The sequence below is a fragment of the Rhinolophus sinicus genome, linkage group LG03 (assembly GCF_036562045.2).
Source record: "Rhinolophus sinicus isolate RSC01 linkage group LG03, ASM3656204v1, whole genome shotgun sequence".
Classification (NCBI taxonomy): domain Eukaryota; kingdom Metazoa; phylum Chordata; class Mammalia; order Chiroptera; family Rhinolophidae; genus Rhinolophus; species Rhinolophus sinicus.
In genome coordinates, this window is record NC_133753.1 from 55,656,004 (window position 1) to 55,676,326 (window position 20,323).

General features: G+C 36.6%; 1 protein-coding gene across 1 annotated transcript in view; it reads left to right on the forward strand.

Annotated features, from left to right (window-relative positions):
* The window catches only part of MYO5A (myosin VA), a 159,624-nt gene that overhangs the window by 59,451 nt on the left and 79,850 nt on the right, over positions 1 to 20,323 (forward strand). The window contains exons 5-9 of the mRNA XM_074327734.1: positions 7,832 to 7,988; positions 12,310 to 12,453; positions 15,072 to 15,153; positions 15,766 to 15,873; positions 17,734 to 17,840. Of these exons, the coding sequence (XP_074183835.1) occupies positions 7,832 to 7,988; positions 12,310 to 12,453; positions 15,072 to 15,153; positions 15,766 to 15,873; positions 17,734 to 17,840 (598 nt within the window). The remainder of the gene's footprint in view (positions 1 to 7,831; positions 7,989 to 12,309; positions 12,454 to 15,071; positions 15,154 to 15,765; positions 15,874 to 17,733; positions 17,841 to 20,323) is intronic.

Consider the following 20,323-nt stretch of genomic DNA (forward strand, 5'->3'; position numbering starts at 1 on the left):
GGAAAATGGGAGAAAAAAGCTACTTTCAAGACTAGATTATACTCTTAACAATGTAATGTAATGTAATGCAAAACTATGGATGCGTCGAAGATTAGTATATATTTAAGAAATTTCTCCAGCTTACAGATAAGAACTTGGAATGTTGTAAATATGATACGGGAAACCCTCCAGCAATTTATGGAGTGGAGAGAAAACTAATACTGCAGAGATTTTTATTTTCCAACCAGAGTGTTTATTTATACATAACTAGATCAGCATGAGCCAGAATTTTAGAATTATTTCAGTGACAGAGTCCATAGAAATCACTGTGCCCTTTTATTCATAAAATATTATTAATCTAATAGCAACAAACAGTTGTTAGGTACTCTGTGTGCAAGATACTTTTTATTTGCCTTCCATTTATTAACTGATTTTATCCTCACAGAACCTTCTGAGGTTGGTATTGTTATCAATCTTCATTTTACAGATGAGAAAACTGAAGCACTGAGAAGTTACGTAACTTTTCCAAGGCCACATAATTAGGAAGACTGGTTTTCAAATTCCATTAGCCTGACACTATGAAATATTATCATATTAAATATAAAATGAGTTTTGTACTATGTAACGTGCCATATTATACCAGATTGTACTGTAAAATAGTAACAAGTGTCCCAAGTTTAAGAAACTTTATTTTTTTAAGCTTAAAATTAAGCAAATTCCATCTGTCAGTATAATTTTCTACCTAAAGTTAGAAAAGCCCAGCAGTTTTGTATGGTACTGGAGACTTGCAGTACTGAGTTAGCGCCATACAGGTACAGCCTGACAACTACTAGGCAGAGAGGGAATTGCATAGAGTGCTAGAGCCTAAAAACAGTCTCTGAAAAATTTTATACTGCTCATAGAGAGAACTATATGACTTCTTTGAAAGTACTCTCCTTAAATATGAAAGCTTGGCTCTTACCATCTTTGTTACTGGTAATCCACAAGTAGTGTTAGATTTATATGAATACTTCTGCCTTTTTACCCTTAGATTTACTTTGGTTTTCCAACATTTCCCCCCCTCTCTATTTTCTGTGGCATAGCTATTCAATATGATCTCTTGACTGCAGGTTTGTTGGTTGGTTTTCTCTTTGCTCAGTTTTGTTTTTCAGGCAGTTTTAAAGTATGCTTCAATCAGTTATGATATCATGAATAAATCTACACCCATAAAACGTGCCACAGCAGCTAAATTGACCATGTCTGCTTAGACTTACAGTCGGGAATTGCTGTCGCAGCATCGTTTCTTGCCATTCTTGTTCTTACCAAATGAAGACGTGCCATCTTTACTAGATGTGAATCCTGGTCTCCTCGAGGCCCCTCCCATCTTCAGGGAAGGTCCAATTCGTTGTTTGTTCACTAGACCTTTATTGAGCACCATCCAAGCACTATTTGGGGTACAGGGGACATAGCAGTGAACAAATTAGACAAAACTACTACCCTCATGAAGTGAGGCATGATAAACAATAAAAATAAATAAGATACACAGGATGTCCGTATTAATATGTGGTGTGTGAAAAATAAAATTGGAAAAGTAGTACGCTTCTGACCACCTGTGACTCAGCTGCCATGTGGTACCAAGTATCCTATCTATGCAAATAGGCTTGAAGTGATGCCTGCTACCGGATAAGGAGGGTTTAATGTATGGTATGGAAAGGTAGATTAACTTACATTAAGTAACAGCTACCACGTTTAGATGCCTGCTATGTGCCAAGCATGGTGTCAGCTTGTTACCTCTAATCTTCCTTACATCCCTGGGAACATATATCATCACCTCTGCTTTACAGGTGAGGAAACTGAGGAAAGTAACTTGTTCGGGCTGTCATGCTGATAAATAGTATCTGGGAGCTGAGATTTCAGTCCAGCTCTGAGACTCCAAAGCCTTTCTTCTTTGTCATTTAGTTTTCTTACTTTCAGCTATGTGGCCTCACTCTAACATGTCTATTCCCTCAAATTAACATTGCATACCTCTATTTCTGCACTTTCTATTCATCCTAGAATGCCCTTCTCCATGCTCCTTTATCTGCCTGATTTCTATTTATTCTTCATGATCCCACTCAAATTTTACTTTTACACCATCTCAGTTCCCATTAAACGACTCCCCTTCAGGGTTCTTTATTAAGTGAATTTGGGACTCGCTTAGTACTACCCTGTTTCATCGAAAATAAGACCTAGTTGGACAATCAGCTTTAATCGTCTTTTGGAGCAAAGATTAATATAAGACCCAATATTATATTATATTATATTATATTATATTATATTATATTATATTATATTATATTATATTATATTATATCATATTATATTATGAAGACCCAGTCTTATATTATAGTAAAATAAGACCAGGTCTTATATTAATGTTTGCTCTAAAAGACGCATTAGAGCTGATTGTTCGGCTAGGTCTTATTTTCAGGGAAACACGGTAATCCATAGGTTGCAATAGGAATAAAATACAGTAACTATAAGAGTCTATAAAAGTTAAAAACAAATATAATTTAGCTATTTCTGTTACGGCGTATTTATATGACTCTCGGAGGCTCTGTGCTGATGGCACAGAAAAGTCAGATGGGCAGGAGAGGATCTGATAACCATGTGACAGGCTTCTCATCAGGAATTGAATGACCTCAGCACGTATCTCCAGGGAACGCTTATTTTCATTTCCTGAATAGTCTCTCTGCCTCTCTAAAGCACAGCTTTCACCAGTGCCAAGACACTCTTATAGTAAACATTTACACTTCAAAAGTAATATTGTCATTGTGAACTCATGGTACATTCTTCTTGGGACTGATCAAAAGCGGTAGTCAGAGAGACATCGCAGAGTAGCTTGATTTTGACAAGTGATAATAATGTAGAAAAACTTACCATCTCTCTGAGAAGAGAGATAGGAATTAGAGTCTCAAGTGAGGCACATCTTTAAGCCACCGCAGTAAAAACACAGTTTGGGAAGAAAGCATTATATTACACTAACTTAATGTTCTCTTTTTTAAACAAGGGACCAAATAAAGGGAGAAATAATTAGATTGATTGCCTGTAAAGAAGCAAAACTTAGGTTTTGTTTCATGTGACCATGATCACTTATAAGCTAAAAGTTAGGCCTAGGTACTTTATACTTGACCAGGGCACGTGGCAGCACCAGTGGGTGGTTATCAGAGGGCCAGCATCTACATGGGTGGGCATATTCCATTGTGTTCTGCATGAGTCAGCCCTGAGGCCGGCATTTCTTCGTGTCCTCATTAACAACCTGGCTGTGAATTGGGAGTATGATCATTAAATTTGCAGAGGACAAGGTGATGGTATTGGAAGATATGAATAGTTTTCAATGTGACGATGATAAACTAGAGATTACACTTTTTAAAGGGTAAAGTTTAGAAGGAAAAATCTATAAAATAATGCACCTGCTACAAAATGGAAACTTAATTGACATAATACAGGGAAAGGTTAGACAGACCCAATAGATAGAGATTTTGATATTAAATAGATATAGATACTGAAGACCATAGAAGAGAGATAGAATAAAGCGTAAAATCTCTTTGATCATCCAGAGTAGGTAGTCTATCCTTAAATAACTTTTTTCCTGGGGTTTCCAGTGCTTTTACATATTTAATTTCATTTCCCTTTTCCCACACAATCTGGTTTCTCCTAATCACTACATAAGAGTCAATTCAGGCATCACCTTCTCTAGAAAGCATTTCCTGACTTCCCCTCCTCACATTTCCCAGTAATTCCATACACTTCCTCAATGCTTTCATAGTATCCTGGATAGTCCGCTTTTCTAGCATTTACTCTACGTTTTTTTGTTTTTTGTTTTACTCTACTGTATTTTAACTGTGCACTTTTCACTTTCCCTCAGTAAGCTATGACCCTAAAGTCTTTATCTTCATAAAGTGCTTGGCACATTGTGACTACTTATTACATTTGTTGAATGAATGAATGAATGAATGAATGAATGAATGAATGAATGTATTTTTAGGTGGGGTTTATAGCTCACATAGGAGCCTGTGAGGCCACCATTGACTGAGACAGGTCAGAAGAGCTCGCCTCCACTCCAGGACATCCGGTACCCAGGCTACTTACAATCATCGTAGAGGCCCTTGGGGCGACAAGCCAGGCCAGAAATCATAAATCTTTGGTTTATGCATCACTCGGATGTTCTAGATTGATCTGTCCTTGATGAGGAGTGGAGAATCTCTATTCCTTAACTTGGTTTTATCAGGCCCTTGAAGCGATATCTACATTCCAAAAGTACAAAGAAGGTTCTTGCAATGTAAGGACACAAACCCCTGAAATATTATGAACAGTGGCTGATCAGCCAATCAGAATTTCAAAGAATAATAAATTATTATTTACATGTACATAGTAATCTAAAAGCCACAGTTCAAATGAATAGAAGAGGGTAGATTCTGATATTTACCTTGGAACCATAAATGTTTTATCCCTGAGGTGTCTGTCTGTTTTCTCCCCATCTCTATCGTATTTCCCTTTGTATCTCTTCATTTTGTATTACCTTTCTCCCTTCTGTGACTCTGCTTGGCTCCTAACTTTGTCTGTCTCTGCTTTTGTCCTGTCTTTTTGGCATTTCTTCCTATGGCCACATAGAACTCAAAGACATTTTAAAGACTTTATTATACTTATTATAAAGATTTCTGATTCCTGTTCTTAATTTAAAAGCAGGTCAATGGATTATTTTACGTTTTTCTCTTTGTAGCCCTTTGTTGGTTTTGGCCATCTCTGACTCAGGGATCCTTCAGAGAAGAAATTCTCCATCTCACATACAGCCATTCGAGACCACCTAAGTATCCGTTGGCCTGGCCTGGTCCAGTTGTCCCAAGAGTTTACCCTGGTTTAGAGTACAGGCTATGGCCCATCCAACATGTGAAAACTCCACTGTAGACTTATTTTGACTTTTAGCTCATAGTACTTTAGCTTTTGAGGGGGACTTTAGAAGCCATGTAATCTGAATGGTGAGAAAACTGTGACCCAAAGAGTCCATGCAATTACTCAGAGCCATGAAGCTGGTAAATGACGGAGCTAGGACTGGAACCTGGATTCAGAGAAGTTTATGTAATGCAAGAGTGGTACTTATTTATATATTGGAATGCTCTAGTAAGCTTGGATAAAAGGGAATTCTCTCTGCCAAAAGTGAGGAAAATATAAGAAACAGTAATGTCCCTTAAAAACATTTAAAAACTACTCATTATATGGATATAGGAGCCTAAATTGTGGAAAAGAAAATGTATCTGGCATGCGCTTGACATCAGTGTGTGCATGTAGGTATTTGTACAAATCTCTGTTATTCATTTGAATAATCTTGATCTTATTGCCTTTAATATTTTTCTTCTTGCCTGGATTACAGGAAAGGGCTTTTATGAATTTTTATATGAAGTTTTATATGAAAGGGCTTATATGAGTTTTTAGATTTTTTTGATACAAAACTTTGTCATTAAGACTTGAAATAACTTTTCAAAGGCCGTACAGGTTAGGATAGCAGTTCCTATTAATATTTCCTTTTCATCAGATTAGTGGCAGCCTCCTCACCTAGTCTGCCATTAGAAGTGCTGGGAGGCTTTTGTCAAGTTAGCTGTCACACAGGGTGTAGTGACAGAACTGATCACACAGGAATTAGGAAGAGATCATTTTCTAACCATATTGTAGAAGGTAATCTGAAGACTGCTGGTACTGTCCCTTGATTAAAGTATCGAAAAAGAAATTCTTAGGACTTTTTAAATGACTGAAAAAAAGGAGATTGGCACCATAATGAGAACTGTTTTACTAGAGTGATTTATCTTGAAATCAGCCATGAATCAAAGAGGCAATGGGAGTATCCAGTATAGTTTAGAAATTCAAATAGAAAGGAAATGAGATGGTGAGTATGAGGTTCAAGGAAATTTCATAAAACTGGGATTATGTGCAAGCTTGTAGTATAAGAATTAGACATGCCTTAGTGTGTCACCAAGGTCCTCTTGAATTTACCCACCATTTGGGAGTCAGAGTGACAGGAACAGGCTGTTACAGGGCCGTGTCAGAGGGATGTGAATGTTCTTATCAGGTCTGCCCTGAGTACTCCCACTGTATTTTTCAAAGTCTGGAAAATAAGGCAGTGAGCCTCATTTTCTCAAAGAAAACAGAATCTTTTCCTTAGAAAAGCCCTAAATTCCTACTTTGGAAATTCATTACCAAGTACTGTTGATTCCTACTACTTTTGTATTTCTTAAACCCACCTGCCTCTCTGAGTCACGCCCACCACAACTTCTGTTCAGACTGTCATAATTTTACATCTGGACCCCCTGGCACCCGTACTCCACATTGCAGCCAGAGTGATTTTACAAACTGGGTTGTGTTATTTTCTGTTTAAAACCCTATTATGACGCTCAATGACCTTTAGGTAAACTTCAAATTCCTTAACATCTCATATAAGACTTTATGATTCAGTTCTTGCTAACTTTGCAGCCTCGTCTGTCATTATTCCATGTTCCACCCAAAGTGAATTATCTCCTTTTTCCTAACTTCTCACGTATCTGAGCCTTCGTTTGTGTTATCTCTGTTCACTGGAATGTTCCCTCCTAACTTTCTCATCCCTTGCTTGCTTTTTCCTACTCCTCTTTCCAGACCTTGCTCATCCCCGGGGAGTCTTCCCCATTACCTCTCATCCTCTCAGTGCCCCATCATATATATTAAGACCTTGAAATACTAGTTTATCTTTCCTACTGGACCACCAACCACTTGAGGATGCAAATCATGGTTTATGTAACTTGCGTCTCTAGTATTCAATTTAGCACAATGTTTGGCATGTGTATTTGTTGGATAAATAAATCTCTTTTAAAAGATTAAAAGATCTTCTTCTGTAGTGGAATAACCTCCCCATCTTGTGGCCTTATAGGATAGTTCCATTAAAACCTTTGACGTAATCTTGTCTCTTTGTAAATGAAGGGCGCAAATGATACCCCCATTATGTACTTGGTCAGTTATTTTGACGAATTAAAGCTAGCTGCTGGTTTCATCTCAGGAAGTGGACATTTCCTGCTTATGTCCTAATAGAAATCATAGCCAAAGCAGAGAGATTGATTCCTAGGCTACGTTGCTCATTGAAGTTCTATTTCCTTATAGTCAATACACATTTATTAAGCATTTGTGATGTGCCAGGCTCTGGAGTAGGTGCTGGATATTAAAGATGACATAGGTCCTTATTCTCAAAGAAATAACAGTCTTATGAGCAAGTTCATAACTTAGAGTTTGAGTCATTGTGTGAATGAACTAAAGATGTAATAGTGATAGCCTTTGAGTTCTGACGTATTTGAACAAATCAGTCAACAAATGAACCATTTCTTCTCTGGTAGTGAGGATACTGTAGTAGAAGACAGAGCTTGTGGGAAACACGATTTAATGGACTGTTAGCTAATAGACAATTTGTAATTTTAAGTAAATAGAATTTTCTTTCAAATTCCTTTGCTGTGGCTCTTTTCTTTTCTGAGGTGATTGACAACAGTACTGTAATGTACCAAAATAATCCTCTAGGAATAAAATAATATGTTTGAGACGTGAATACACAAAACATTCAGAGATCCTCTGTTATAGATTTATCCTTAGATGTAATGCTTTCTAATTTAATGGTTGATATCTTCTTCTCCCTCTCTGTTCATTGTTAGTTTATAAGTAGTTATTTTTATCAGGAAATATCATTCTTAAGTTCCTTCCCACATTGCCGCCTATATGAACCAGCAGAAATTCACCATGGCTCATTGATGAGAACACGGAGGAAATAATGTTAATCACATTGAGAAGTGGGCAGTATTGTCAGCTACTCTTCTTTGTTTTACAGAGATGAACGAAATCAGTCCATCATTGTAAGCGGAGAGTCTGGGGCAGGAAAAACAGTCTCGGCTAAGTATGCCATGCGATACTTTGCCACTGTGAGTGGTTCTGCCAGTGAAGCCAATGTTGAGGAAAAGGTCCTGGCGTCCAACCCCATCATGGAGGTAAGACAGCAGCAGACTTGGCCTTCCGACTGTATTCTCTGCTTAAGAAACAGGTTAAAAAAAAAATGACTGATACAGCACATGTCAGGAAGTCTGGGATCTCCCATGCACTAAAAGTAGGGAAGTACTTTTCCACGTGTTAGTAAGAGACATAGGAAAAGTGAAAATTCACCAAGGTAGACATTTTGAGTAAAGTTCAACTATAAAAGAGTCTACTTCATTTCAGAATCGTGCTTTTTTAACCTACCGTTGAATTTTTGCCTCCAAGTAGCTGGTAGTGGTACTTCATTTTCTAAAGTTTCTTTCTTCTAGTTAATTGACTCAGATCTATTGCTCCTTGTACTAGAAGTGTAAATTACTCATTTTTTCCCAATCCTGAGTTCTTATTCAAGCTCTTTCCAAAACACAGGATTCACTATGTTAAGCGTGAAAGAGGTTCATTATTCCTTTACCCACATTTCATTTTCTATATTTAGTCCAACCTGTTTAGCTATAAAGTTTTCATTTTTTTTCCAGATTTGAACTATAAACTTACATTATGATTTTATAAACATTTTTCTTCTTGTTTCTGTCAAGCATATCTCACAGTTTTAGGTTAGAAAAAGAAATTCAATAACTATAAATTCTTGAGGAAAGGGAAAACTATGAAAGTCTGTTTCAAAAGCAGAATATGTATGCAAAGTAGAAATGCTTATGCCAAAGAGAATGGACTTATTTGTGTGAGAATTTGAGTATTTTAGGATTTGTAACTGGAGAATTATTTGTCTAATATGATTTTAGGAAAGTTACATTTTTGTAAGCAGTCCCATTAAATGGGAAAAGTAAGCCTCATTAAATGGAGAAACAAACCTTTCTTATTAAAAATTCAATTCAGCATTTTTTATTCCTGTTTTTCTCCTTTGTCAAGCCTTATTTGTCACCCAAACACAGATGGAGTTTAAAATTGGCCCGATGCACCTGTGGTACAAGTGGTTTTTGCAATAATCAATCCAGAGGTAATTGTGCCTGGTTTGCAGTGCTGTGTGTGACACTTCAGAACAGAATGCTGTTTCCCCTTGTCTGCATGGCTGCTTCTAGAGCAGCAGGACTTCTGTTCTTGGGGTTGAGAGGACAAGATACTCTGGGGAAGTTAAGAGGCCTCCTGGGCGGGGTGCTCTATGGAAAGAGAACTGGAAAAGTTTTCTGAAATAGCACGGACAGGAGGAAACAGATATTTGTGCCAAAAGAGAGTAGTAAAGATTATAAGCAACTATTAAGATTTTGAAGAATTTAAGCTACAGATACAGTGGTGAATACCACTGGTGTTAATATTAAGGAAATACAGTCTGTAGAGCTGGTTTTAGGTTTTGGATTAGAAAGCAGCAGGGATTTGCTTCCTACCATTATTTTGGTCATGACAATGAATTCTTGACATTTGGCAATAGTTTAGGCCGTTCATAGACCCTAATGTTAGAATATCCCAAAGTCTTGATTGTGATGGCATCAGGGAACCCCATCTTTTCTAGGCCTGGATCACACAAGTCTGGAAGGAACCTTCTAGAATATGTCAAGTTGAATGAAATATTTCATGACCTTGGATGTTCTCTTTTGAAAAATAGCTGCAGTGGTTTTTCTACAACACAGACTTGAGTTGTGTTAGTTAAGAATGATATTAAAAATTTGGAATGGTCACAGATACTACTTTTAAATATGTAGTTGTAAGAAATGTACCCAGTTTGCTAGGGTGAACAAAAAGAGATAAAGTCTTCAGTTATGTCTAGCTACTTCCCTCTATATTATTGTTTAGTTTCTTTATAACAATTTGAAGTAAGGAAATTTGGTAAAGAGAGAACTAATTTTCAACAACTACAAATGACAACATCCCAATTTGAAAGATTAAAATGTACAGGAAAAAAAGTAGGTAAAATAGAACATTTTTAGCTTTAAGCCTACCTCAAGACTGTGCTTCTGTATCAGAGCCCTTTACTGCGAAGTCAAGAAAGGCAAGTCCAGGTCTCCAGTGATCTGCTGAAACTCCTCAAGGATAACTCCTCATTGGAGCATCTTGCCTGATCAACCTCCCAGCCCCCTGCCTACTGGGATTTGCACATTATCCTTTAAAAAGCAAACTCCTCATCCTCGGCATGGGCTGCTTTTGCAAAATACAAATGGTGTACAGAGAAGTTATTCTTTTTGCTCTTTTTTACCTTGTTTTCTTTTTCTCCCTTTTCTCCTGGAAATTTTTATCCTAAGATGGGGGCAGGGAGGATTCTTGGGGCACACTGGGTCTTAATAGTTTATTTTCATCTTCAGTAACCGTCGTTGAAGATTTTCATCTCCATTTAGTAAAGAAGAGTAACTCAATGTTTCACTGAAATCAATAGTAAAATTAAGACCACAAAACTTCTTTCCTTTAGCAATTTCTTGCTGATTCAAATGAAAATAGCATTAAGGCTGTTGTAAATACAGTACTTATAAGGCAGATGAAGCAATTAGGGGGAATGACAGGAGATAGTTTATATTACTTTATATATAGGACCTTCTTTCCATATCAGGTTCAAGGATTAGAATCCCATCATTTTATTTTTAAAAAGGACCCTAGAGCTCATTTATCCTAGTCGGTTACACTTGGGAAAACTAAGGCTCCTCAGAGGATTAAATGATGGCAAGTTAGTAATAGGGCCTGGTCTGATACCCTTTAGATTTCTATTTCACTTGCTTCTTCTGCCATTGCTCTACGTTTAAGTACCTTTTACACAAAGACAAAGGGGTCTGTTTCAACCTTTGCCTACTCACTGCCTCTTCTCACAGAGTGTAGTGTTATTTTGGCAGGTTGGCTGCTCTGACTCCCACTCTGAGTAGATGGGGGAAGGATGACATATGGAAAGTGGGATACGAGTCAGGGAAGGAGGAGAAGTGGTGGCTCACCCTTCCTGCCAACTTGCTTCGTTGCTAAAAGTGCTTAGGACAGTGGCTGGTAAGCACCCAGTAACTATTACTGCTGCAGCCAGTGCTACTGTATGAAACCCTTCATCTGCTCTTTGACAGAATATATTGTGCTGAAAGAAAATTCTGTATTTATCATTAATTTCCTTTTCTAAACAAAATAATGGGACTATGTCGAGACTTTTTGCTGTGCTTTTTGTAGTGTCAAGAAGAGGACTATGAGTAAACATCTGTATTGTTAAATTACCTTAGGCCACAAATAGATCACACTGTTATTTTGCTGGAAAGATAGCTTGCAGTCATTCTTTCCATTTAACATGTTAATCTGAAATATAGCAGTGTTCTCATTGCCAAAACAAAATGGGATACTACCTGCTCTGTATTTCAGAGAGTGAAAATACATTTTATTTGATGGATCAGAGAACCTAGTGTGTTGACTTTTGTGCCTGTGTTGCTCTTTTAATCACTTATGTTGTTGCTTTTGTAACACTTCAAAACATTTTTACATCTTTCTATTTGCTATGGTTTTGCACGAGTGAAAGATACTAATCTTATGAAATTTAGCATACTAAACATTTAATATATGCATTATGTGAACACTTGCTTTTCTAACTACACCATGTTTTTTGCTTTGCCTTGGAAGAAAAATGTATAAAAGCATGTTATTTGAATCAGAAAGCAGTACATATGCCATTTTAAGATTATATAAAAAATTTAGCTGAGCTATATTCTCTGCATTCTATAACAGATGTTTTACAAGTTTGATACAGCTATCAAAATCCAAAGCCAAATTATAATGTCTCTGGTTTCGGAAAATGGCTTTGAATTGAGTGGATAATTGCTAATACTTCACAAATAAGTAGTCCAACTGGCCCTTTGTTGTCACAGGATAAGATGATAGAAACTTCTGGTTAAAGAGATCTTGAATACCAAAGCAACCTTTTCAGGAGAATATTAATGTGTCTTACCCAGCTTATTTACGTAAAACAGACCAAGTTTTTTAAGAAATCAAAACCCTGTTGTTTAACTCAGAGGGCTTGTGCCTTGGCAGCTCCCAGTCCCATCCAGTCTCTTTCTTTGCTGGCATGAATGAGTGTGTTCAGATACCCCAAATGGTCTATGAAACCACCCAGCTGCTGGTTCAGGTGTACTATTTATGAAACTAATTTGTGTGAGCATAATAAGGCAGATATGAACTATTAGTATATATTTGCATGGTTGTGCAGTGAGTAAAACATACACTTGTGTCTGCAGGGGCAAAATTGGTGTTGTTCTTAAAAGAATACATTTTAAAGGGTTGTGTCCTATACCATCCTTTCTCTCCGTGAACCAGCCCTGTAAGTGATATGTCATGAATTGCACTTCTAAAATCTTATTTTTTCCCTTTGCTTCTTAGTCAATTGGAAATGCTAAGACAACCAGGAATGATAATAGTAGCCGTTTTGGGAAGTATATCGAGATTGGTTTTGATAAGAGATATCGAATCATTGGTGCCAATATGAGAACTTATCTTTTAGAGAAATCCCGAGTGGTGTTCCAGGTAAGCTGGGCATGTGCACATATATACATGTGTTAGATTGCCATATAATTCCAGAGTTCATGCTTGCTGGTATGTATTTTATTTCCAGGTACTCTTGAGCATATTATGACAATATTACTACAAACCACATTGAACTGAAACATGTAAAATGATGCCTGTTAGAGACAGAGGAATACCTATTAGACAGTCTTTGGGGCGGAGCCCTGATTTAGGTTTAATGGTTTTGACTTTTCCTAAGAATGCTTGTAAGAAAAACTTAGGTAAGAAGAGGTGCTATTAGTTTAGTCTTGTTGCTCATATTTCCCAATTGATAGGAAAGACATTGGTTTATGCCTTCAATAAGTTACAGTTTGAACTCAGTTCAAGAAAAATGAAATTATCCTGTGCTCTTTTCTTCCTTCTTCTCCTCTCTTAGAATATGACATTATTATATGTTTAAATAGAATAATAAGGATGAAAAAATCTTCACAACCCAGTTGTGAACTACTGTCAAAGAGCACACTCAAATCTGTGTGCAGGATTTCAGTCACATTTCTGCTCTGGGACATACTGAGAGCCATGAGTTTCATCAGCCTGCAACTATCCTGGCTTTGACTTTGGAGATGTGCCTGATTTGTGGCCACCTAAAGTATAATACTTGATTTGTATAGTAAAGCAATAGTCACCCTCCTCCATTATGGGTGGAAAAGGTGAAGGGATTAAGAAGTACAAATTGGTGGTTACAAAATAGTCATGGGAAAGTTAAGTATAGCATAATGAATATAGTCAATGATACTATAATAATTATGTATACTGTCAGATGGGTACTAGATTTATCGGGGTGATCATTTTTTAAGTTATATAAATGTCTAATCACTATGTTGTACACCTGAAGATAATATAATATTGTATGTGAACTGTAATTGAAAAATAAAAAAAGGTTTTTAATAATGTAGGTACATACAGAGCTATGTTAATATGTACAGATATATACTTGTATAGTTTTTTGTTTTTGTTTTTGTTTTTATTGGGAAATATTGGTGAACAGTGTGTTTCCCCAGGGCCCATCAGCTTCAAGTCAAGTCATGGTTTTCAATCTTGTTGTGGAGGGTGCAGCTCACTGGTCCGTGTGGGAATCGAACCGGCGACCTTGGTGTTAAGAGCACTGCGCTCTAACCAACTGAGCCAACTGGCCATCCCTGTATAGGTTTTTTAAAGAAAATGTTTAGTAGCCAAAAGAAAGAATGGGGGAAATATGTAAATCTAAGAGAAGACTGGGTTTAAATGGTACAGATTTGATTGATAGGTAGGTTAACAATGAAAGGGTCAGTGGGTATGGTGACCAGAGGTTAGTAGTGCTTAAGACAAAACATTGAGGCCTAATCCTGTCTTATCTAGAGATATTGAAGCAATTCTAGCTGTTCCCCAGTCCCCAGGGCTGTATAATGTTGAGGAATTTCGAATGTCAAAATAATCAGACAGAACATTATTGCTGTTGTCCATGTACAAAGACGACCAGAGCATTTCTGGTAGACCCAGTTGTCTGTGAGCTGAACTCCCTGATCTCTTGCTTAATCATGCTTATGATTATTGGTACATTGTTAATTTGTTCGGTATCTTATGTTCCTGTAATAGGTTTTCTTTACCAGACATCAGACCCCTTTGAGCATCAAACCTGACCTTGGGCTTACTTGCAGTGTTGTTTAGTCAACTGAGTACACTACAGAATTCAAGGACATGATAAGGTTATGATAATAGAGTACAAGGATTCAGTTTTGCATGAATATTATTATAATATTGTTAGAACTGTATTTTTAAAGTGTATATGTGGGAAAAGACTGACAGGCAATAATAAGAAATGATCTTAGAATTGTGCATGATTTATTTCTTATTTTACAAAATATTTTTATTGATATTAAAATATATAAACTAAAATGATGTAGAAGACATAGTGCATTCGTGGGTTTCTTGAAACAACCATAGTAGATGGTCCCGTCTGAAATATGGCAAAAACAGGATGGCTCAGTTGGTTAGAGCGCGAGTGCTCAACAACAAGGTTGCTGGTTCAATTCCCGCACGGGATGGTGGGCTGTGCCCCCTGCAACTAAAGGTTGAAAATGGCAACTGAACTTGGAGCTGAGCTGAGCTGTGCCCACCACAACTAGATTGAAAGACAGTGACTTGGAGAAACACACTGTTCCCCAATATTCCCCAATACAATTTAAAAAAATAAAAATAAAATATGGGAAAAACAGGATATTCTTTTTTATTCAGAGTGTTAAAAAGACTGTGAATCTAAGAGGTACTGTGAGAAAATACTGAGTATTCCAAAAAAATGGTTTTAGCTTCCCCCAAAGGTAACGTTCTCTTATGACAATGCCATGTATCAAACTGTTCACTCTTTCAAAAAGCATTGCTATCAGATATTTTATGTTGAATGTGACCAACAGATACAGACTCACACATATGTACATGGCTAATAAATCATAAGGTTGAGTAATGAGACATATGTATTAGAAAATTTGGGAAAGGACAATTTATTGCAGCGAGATAATTAAATATTAAAATTTTATTTTATGATTGCATATTCTGAGTTTTAGAAGAAAATGCTGTAATTGAAAACTCTTCTTATTTCAAAGGCAGAAGAAGAGAGAAACTATCATATCTTCTATCAGCTTTGTGCCTCAGCAAAGTTACCTGAATTTAAAATGCTGCGATTAGGTATGAATATGGCATTAGATTTATTGCACTGGTATTGTTTTCTGTTAATTTCTGAGTTCATAAGCTTACTTGTTGAAAAGGAGATTATTTCATACTGAAATATTTATGGATGACTTAAGAGGTCTGCAATTGGCTTCAAGATAAACCCATGGGTTGGGGAAGGTGTTAGTGGCTGTATAAACAGAACAGGATTGGTCTTGAGTAGATACTTGTTTACAATGAATGCCGAGTACATAGGGGCTCATTATACTGGTCTCTCTACCTTTGTGTATGTTTGAAATTTGCCTTGATTAAAATTAAAAAAAATTAAAGGAGTTTATGTGATAGAGAACTGTGAGGTTTTTGATGAAGGTAATAAAGTTTTTGAAGCATGTAGATTGGAATAAAACGTATTTAGGAAAGGACTATTCATCTCATCAGTTAAGATAAGTAAACTCCAAACATTTCCCTTCGTTAGTTAATTTTGAGTTTTGCATTAAAACATAACTGAAAACATAGGCAATGGAACTCAATACACGTAATTGTACTATCACTGCCCCTAATTCCGAGTAGACATAAGGGTAGAAGTCAAGTCTTTTTCACAGACTACAAATCTTTTTTTCTTAATTGCAGGAAATGCAAATAACTTTCATTATACAAAGCAAGGTGGCAGCCCTGTGATTGAAGGAATCGACGATGCCAAGGAGATGACACACACCAGGCAGGCCTGCACTCTGCTAGGTAATGTAATTTTAGTCTTGAACTCTTATGAACGATAGCGTTTTGATTCTAGCAATCTTTGTTTGGAATATTTGCTTAGCTTGGTATTAAAGTGGTGAGTATTGTTGAGAGATTTCACATTCCTTATAAAACACATTTGACAGCAAATGGGCATGAGGTTCCTTTTTGGGGTGGTGGGAACTGTTCTAAAATTAGATTGTGGTGATGGTTGCACAACTTTGTAAGTTTACTAAACATCATTGAATTGCTTACTTAAAACAGGTGAATTATGAGGAATGCAAATTATCCCTCAATAAAATTACTTAAAACACACATTCAGGGCATCAAGGGAGGCAGGACTAATTAACTTTGCTTAAGTTTTTTTCAAAATCTGAAACCCATAGTTAAATGGGTTTCTGTGCAAACTAACATTTTGTGGGGTCTTTTGTTTTGGGTATTTTTATATGGCTGAGCAGGCTGGGTGACAAAACAATGTATTAATGTAGTTTATTCTGTTTTTGACATGGCTCAGATGTCACTGTCTTGTTTCTGGTATTTAAAAATATTAGGTCTACGTATAAATAAATTAACCTTTAGAGCTGCAGTGTACAACTTTACTGGTGAATTATGTCTTTAAAAACCTCAGAATATGAATAAACCTAAAATCGTATTTTGACGATTACCCTGCAGTGAGTTAGTTTAACTTAAAAGCATCACTAATCAAAGTATGGTCCAGGACCACTGTACAGCAAAAATTCATAATCAGACCCTACCTCAGACCTACTGAATCAGAGTCTGCATCTGAACAAGATCCACTGGTGATTCATATACATATTCAATTTGGAAAACACTGTTTTACTTCTAGGCCTAAATCTGGTTATAAACAGAAAATTATAAATTTGAAAAAGCCATAATGCAGTAAATGGCAAAAACATTCATTATAAGATCAGTACTCACAGGGAATGTAGTCAGTGGTACGGTAACAGCTACATATGATGTTGGTGGGGGGGGGGGTGATCACTTTGTGAGGTGTGTGAATGTCTAATCATGGTGTTTTGTACCCCTGAAACTAATATAAAAAAATAAAATAAGGGGAAAAAAGATCAGTGCTCAATTATGCTGTATCTGATTACATATTTGGAAATAATATTATTATTTTTACTTGCATATAAGTGTATCTAATATTCTGGAAATTCCTACCTTATTTAAAAATGAAGCCAGAGCTGATAAAAAGCCAAGAGCTGTCCAGCTTCCTTATCCTGCCTCATCCTTCAGGTCCGGCTTCATGCTGCATTTGGACTCACTCATCAGCGTGGGTTACAACACCAGCCTGAACACTGATTTTACGGTCCCTTTGACTTATATTTGGTCTGTAGTTAAAAGAAGTAATTAAGTAATCCGACTTAAAACAGCTTTATTTGGCTGCAACTTGCATTTGGAGAGGAGATAAATACAAAAGCAAATCACATTAATAAAATATTTAAATCTGGTGTATGACAATGCTGATTTGTTTAGCCCTTCCCATGTATCATATAGCGTGTTAAATATACTACATGCACTTTCTCATTTAATGTTCATAAACACCCTTTGAGGTAGTAACAGTCATTCCCGGTCTCAAATGAGAAAGTGGAAGCATAGTAGGGTGAAGTTACCTGCCTCCATGAGATGGCAGGTCGGGAGCAGAGCCAGGCCTTGAGCCCGAGTCTGTCTCACTCCACAGCCCAGGCTCTCAACCCTGTTAAGTACTGTTAACTATGACACGTTATAATGTGCACAACATCTGGCAATATTCAACAGTGAAAAATAGGCTTAAAATTGCCTGCAATAATTGTTTAGTTCCTATTTCAAAATTAATCACTTGCCCATTTACTCTTGTTGCAGGAATTAGTGAATCTTATCAGATGGGAATTTTCCGAATACTTGCTGGCATCCTTCACTTAGGCAATGTTGGATTTACGTCTCGAGATTCAGACAGCTGCACAATACCTGTAAGTTCAGAACAAGCTTAGTGTGATGACAGTTGATTTGTGTTTTAGTTTTGTTGATTTCTTTATGGAAGAAATATATTTGAAGTCTCTCTATTAACATTATCAGAGAGATAATTATCTGAAAGATGTATTATCCGAAGTAAAATCTTGAACTGAAAATAATGAAATATGGATTCTAATCCCTGGTACACAATGATTTTGTGTGTGTGTGTGTGTGTGTGTGTGTGTGTGTGTGTATTATGGGAGGAGGAGACTTGAACTTGGATACGTGTCTGATCTATATAAACAGAAATAGGAAATATGAGATGTAAAAGTGGGATTGGTGAGTCTGGAGAGAAGGGTTCATTTGGCACCAGTACCAAGAACTGATAACTTTATTTATGTCTCCAGCTGTGGAAATGTAATATGGTTTAAAAGCTATTGAAGAAACTGTTAGCAGTGGTTACTCCTGGGAAAAGGGACTAGATGGCTGTGGGATAGGGTGTCTTCACTTTGATTTACACCTAGTGATAACTGCATACTGAGAATTAAAACCCAATTCCATATGTGGAAACATTTGTTTAAACTGTAACAAACCTGACAGTCCTGATCGTCCTGGTTGGGCATTTGTGATTTGCAGTGTTTGCTGATTACTCCATCAAAGATAACACACACACGCACACATTTATTAGCTATCTTTTAACTTTATCAAACTGGAGTAAGTTTTAATATAATTAATTAGTTTTCAGTTCTGTTTCCTCAAAGATTGTAATAGAAGACAATCTTGAGATTTATGTTACACTCTTCAGATACCTGAGATGAAATTAGCAAATAAAATGTAAATTAACGTGTGTAACTTAAATTTGGATAAATTTGACTTTTGTTTTGAAATATATGTTTCAGTATCTCTGTCTGGGTTCAATCCCAACTCTGTTGTTTACCTGCTCTATGTGTTTGGTGAGTTGCTTAGCTTCTCTGAACCTTAGTTTCCTCATGTGTAAAATGAAAGTCTCCTGGTGCTCTGATTGAGCTTCAGAGTTTTGGACTAGGTGCTCTGATTGACTTTCATGCTGAACAAATTGTACTGAAAAAATATTTTTTAAATAAATACACAAGAACTCCGCAAAGGCCAAAAACAACGAGGTGAAAATAGGAACTCAGAAAACGAAGCACAATCCTGAAGCTAAGACTCATTTTGAGGGCATTTGCTGAACCCAGTGACCTTGAGCTTTGGTTTTCGTAGCTAAGTGGGTTGCAAAAGGCAAAAGACGAAGCCTAGGACTTACATAAATGTGTAATAAATAGGGGAACCCCTGCCTAAAGCTGAGACCCTAACTGAGGAACTAGTAATACATTTTCCCACCATCCATTCCAAGAGTACAAGGGAAAGTTAATTCAGCTCCAGCCTTGGTGCTAAGTAGAGGAGGAAAAAATAGTTTCCTGAAAATTGATAGCAGTGAACTGACCCTCACACATACTCCCATCCTGATTTCAGAGTTCCTGGGTGGTCCTAGAAAGCTCCATACAGAAAACTTAACTTAAATTGGTCCTGGATTTGTAGGGTCCTAGATGCCTGACAGAAGCAAATGCAGATTTACTTTTGAGGACCCACCTTCAATCCAGTCCTCAATTGAATCCCATGATACAAGTTACAAGAAATATTGGCTTACAGTAAAAAAAAAATACAAATCTCATGATGAAACAAAATAGAAAGAGCTAGGTAAAACAACAGAATAGCAGAATCAAACCTGCTAAGGATGTCAAAAGAGATTAATTTTGATCCAGATTTGACACAACTGAGGAGAGAACTGATGAGCTAGAAGATAAATGTGAAGAAATTATCCAAAAGGCAAGGTAGGACCCAGAGATGGAGCACTTAAAACAATAGATTTTAATTAAAATAATTTTAATCTAATGAGAATTCCTAACAGAGAAAAAAAAAGAGGATGAGGCAGACATGTTTGAAGAAATAATTACTAACAAATTTCAGAACTTGCGAAATGACACTAAACCACAGATTTGGAAAGTTCCAAAACATCCCAGTTAGAATAAATAAAAAGAAATCCACCCAAGGCACGCCATAATGATAGCAAAGGCAAAGAGAAAATCTTAAGGCAGAGCACTAACATATACCAGAGGTGCCACAAAAATGTACACACATGATTTGTATTCTTCTTTTGTTATCGGTATATATAGAGTATTACAATTTTAATACAGTTTTTTCCTTTCTTAAAATGTGTATACATTTTTTTGGCACCCTCTGTATTAATCTTGAAGAAATAGCAATTAAACTGATAGCTCACTTCCCAACTTTAACAGTATGACCCAGAAAACAGTGGACTACCATCTTCAGTGTCCTAGAGTAAATAGCTATTAACTTAAGATTGTATATCCAGTAAAAATATCTTTCTAAGATGAGGGAAAACTAGAAGTGTTTTCAGACAAATAAAACTTGTGAGAATTTGTCACCAATAGGCCCTCACTAAAGGAAATATTAGAGGACA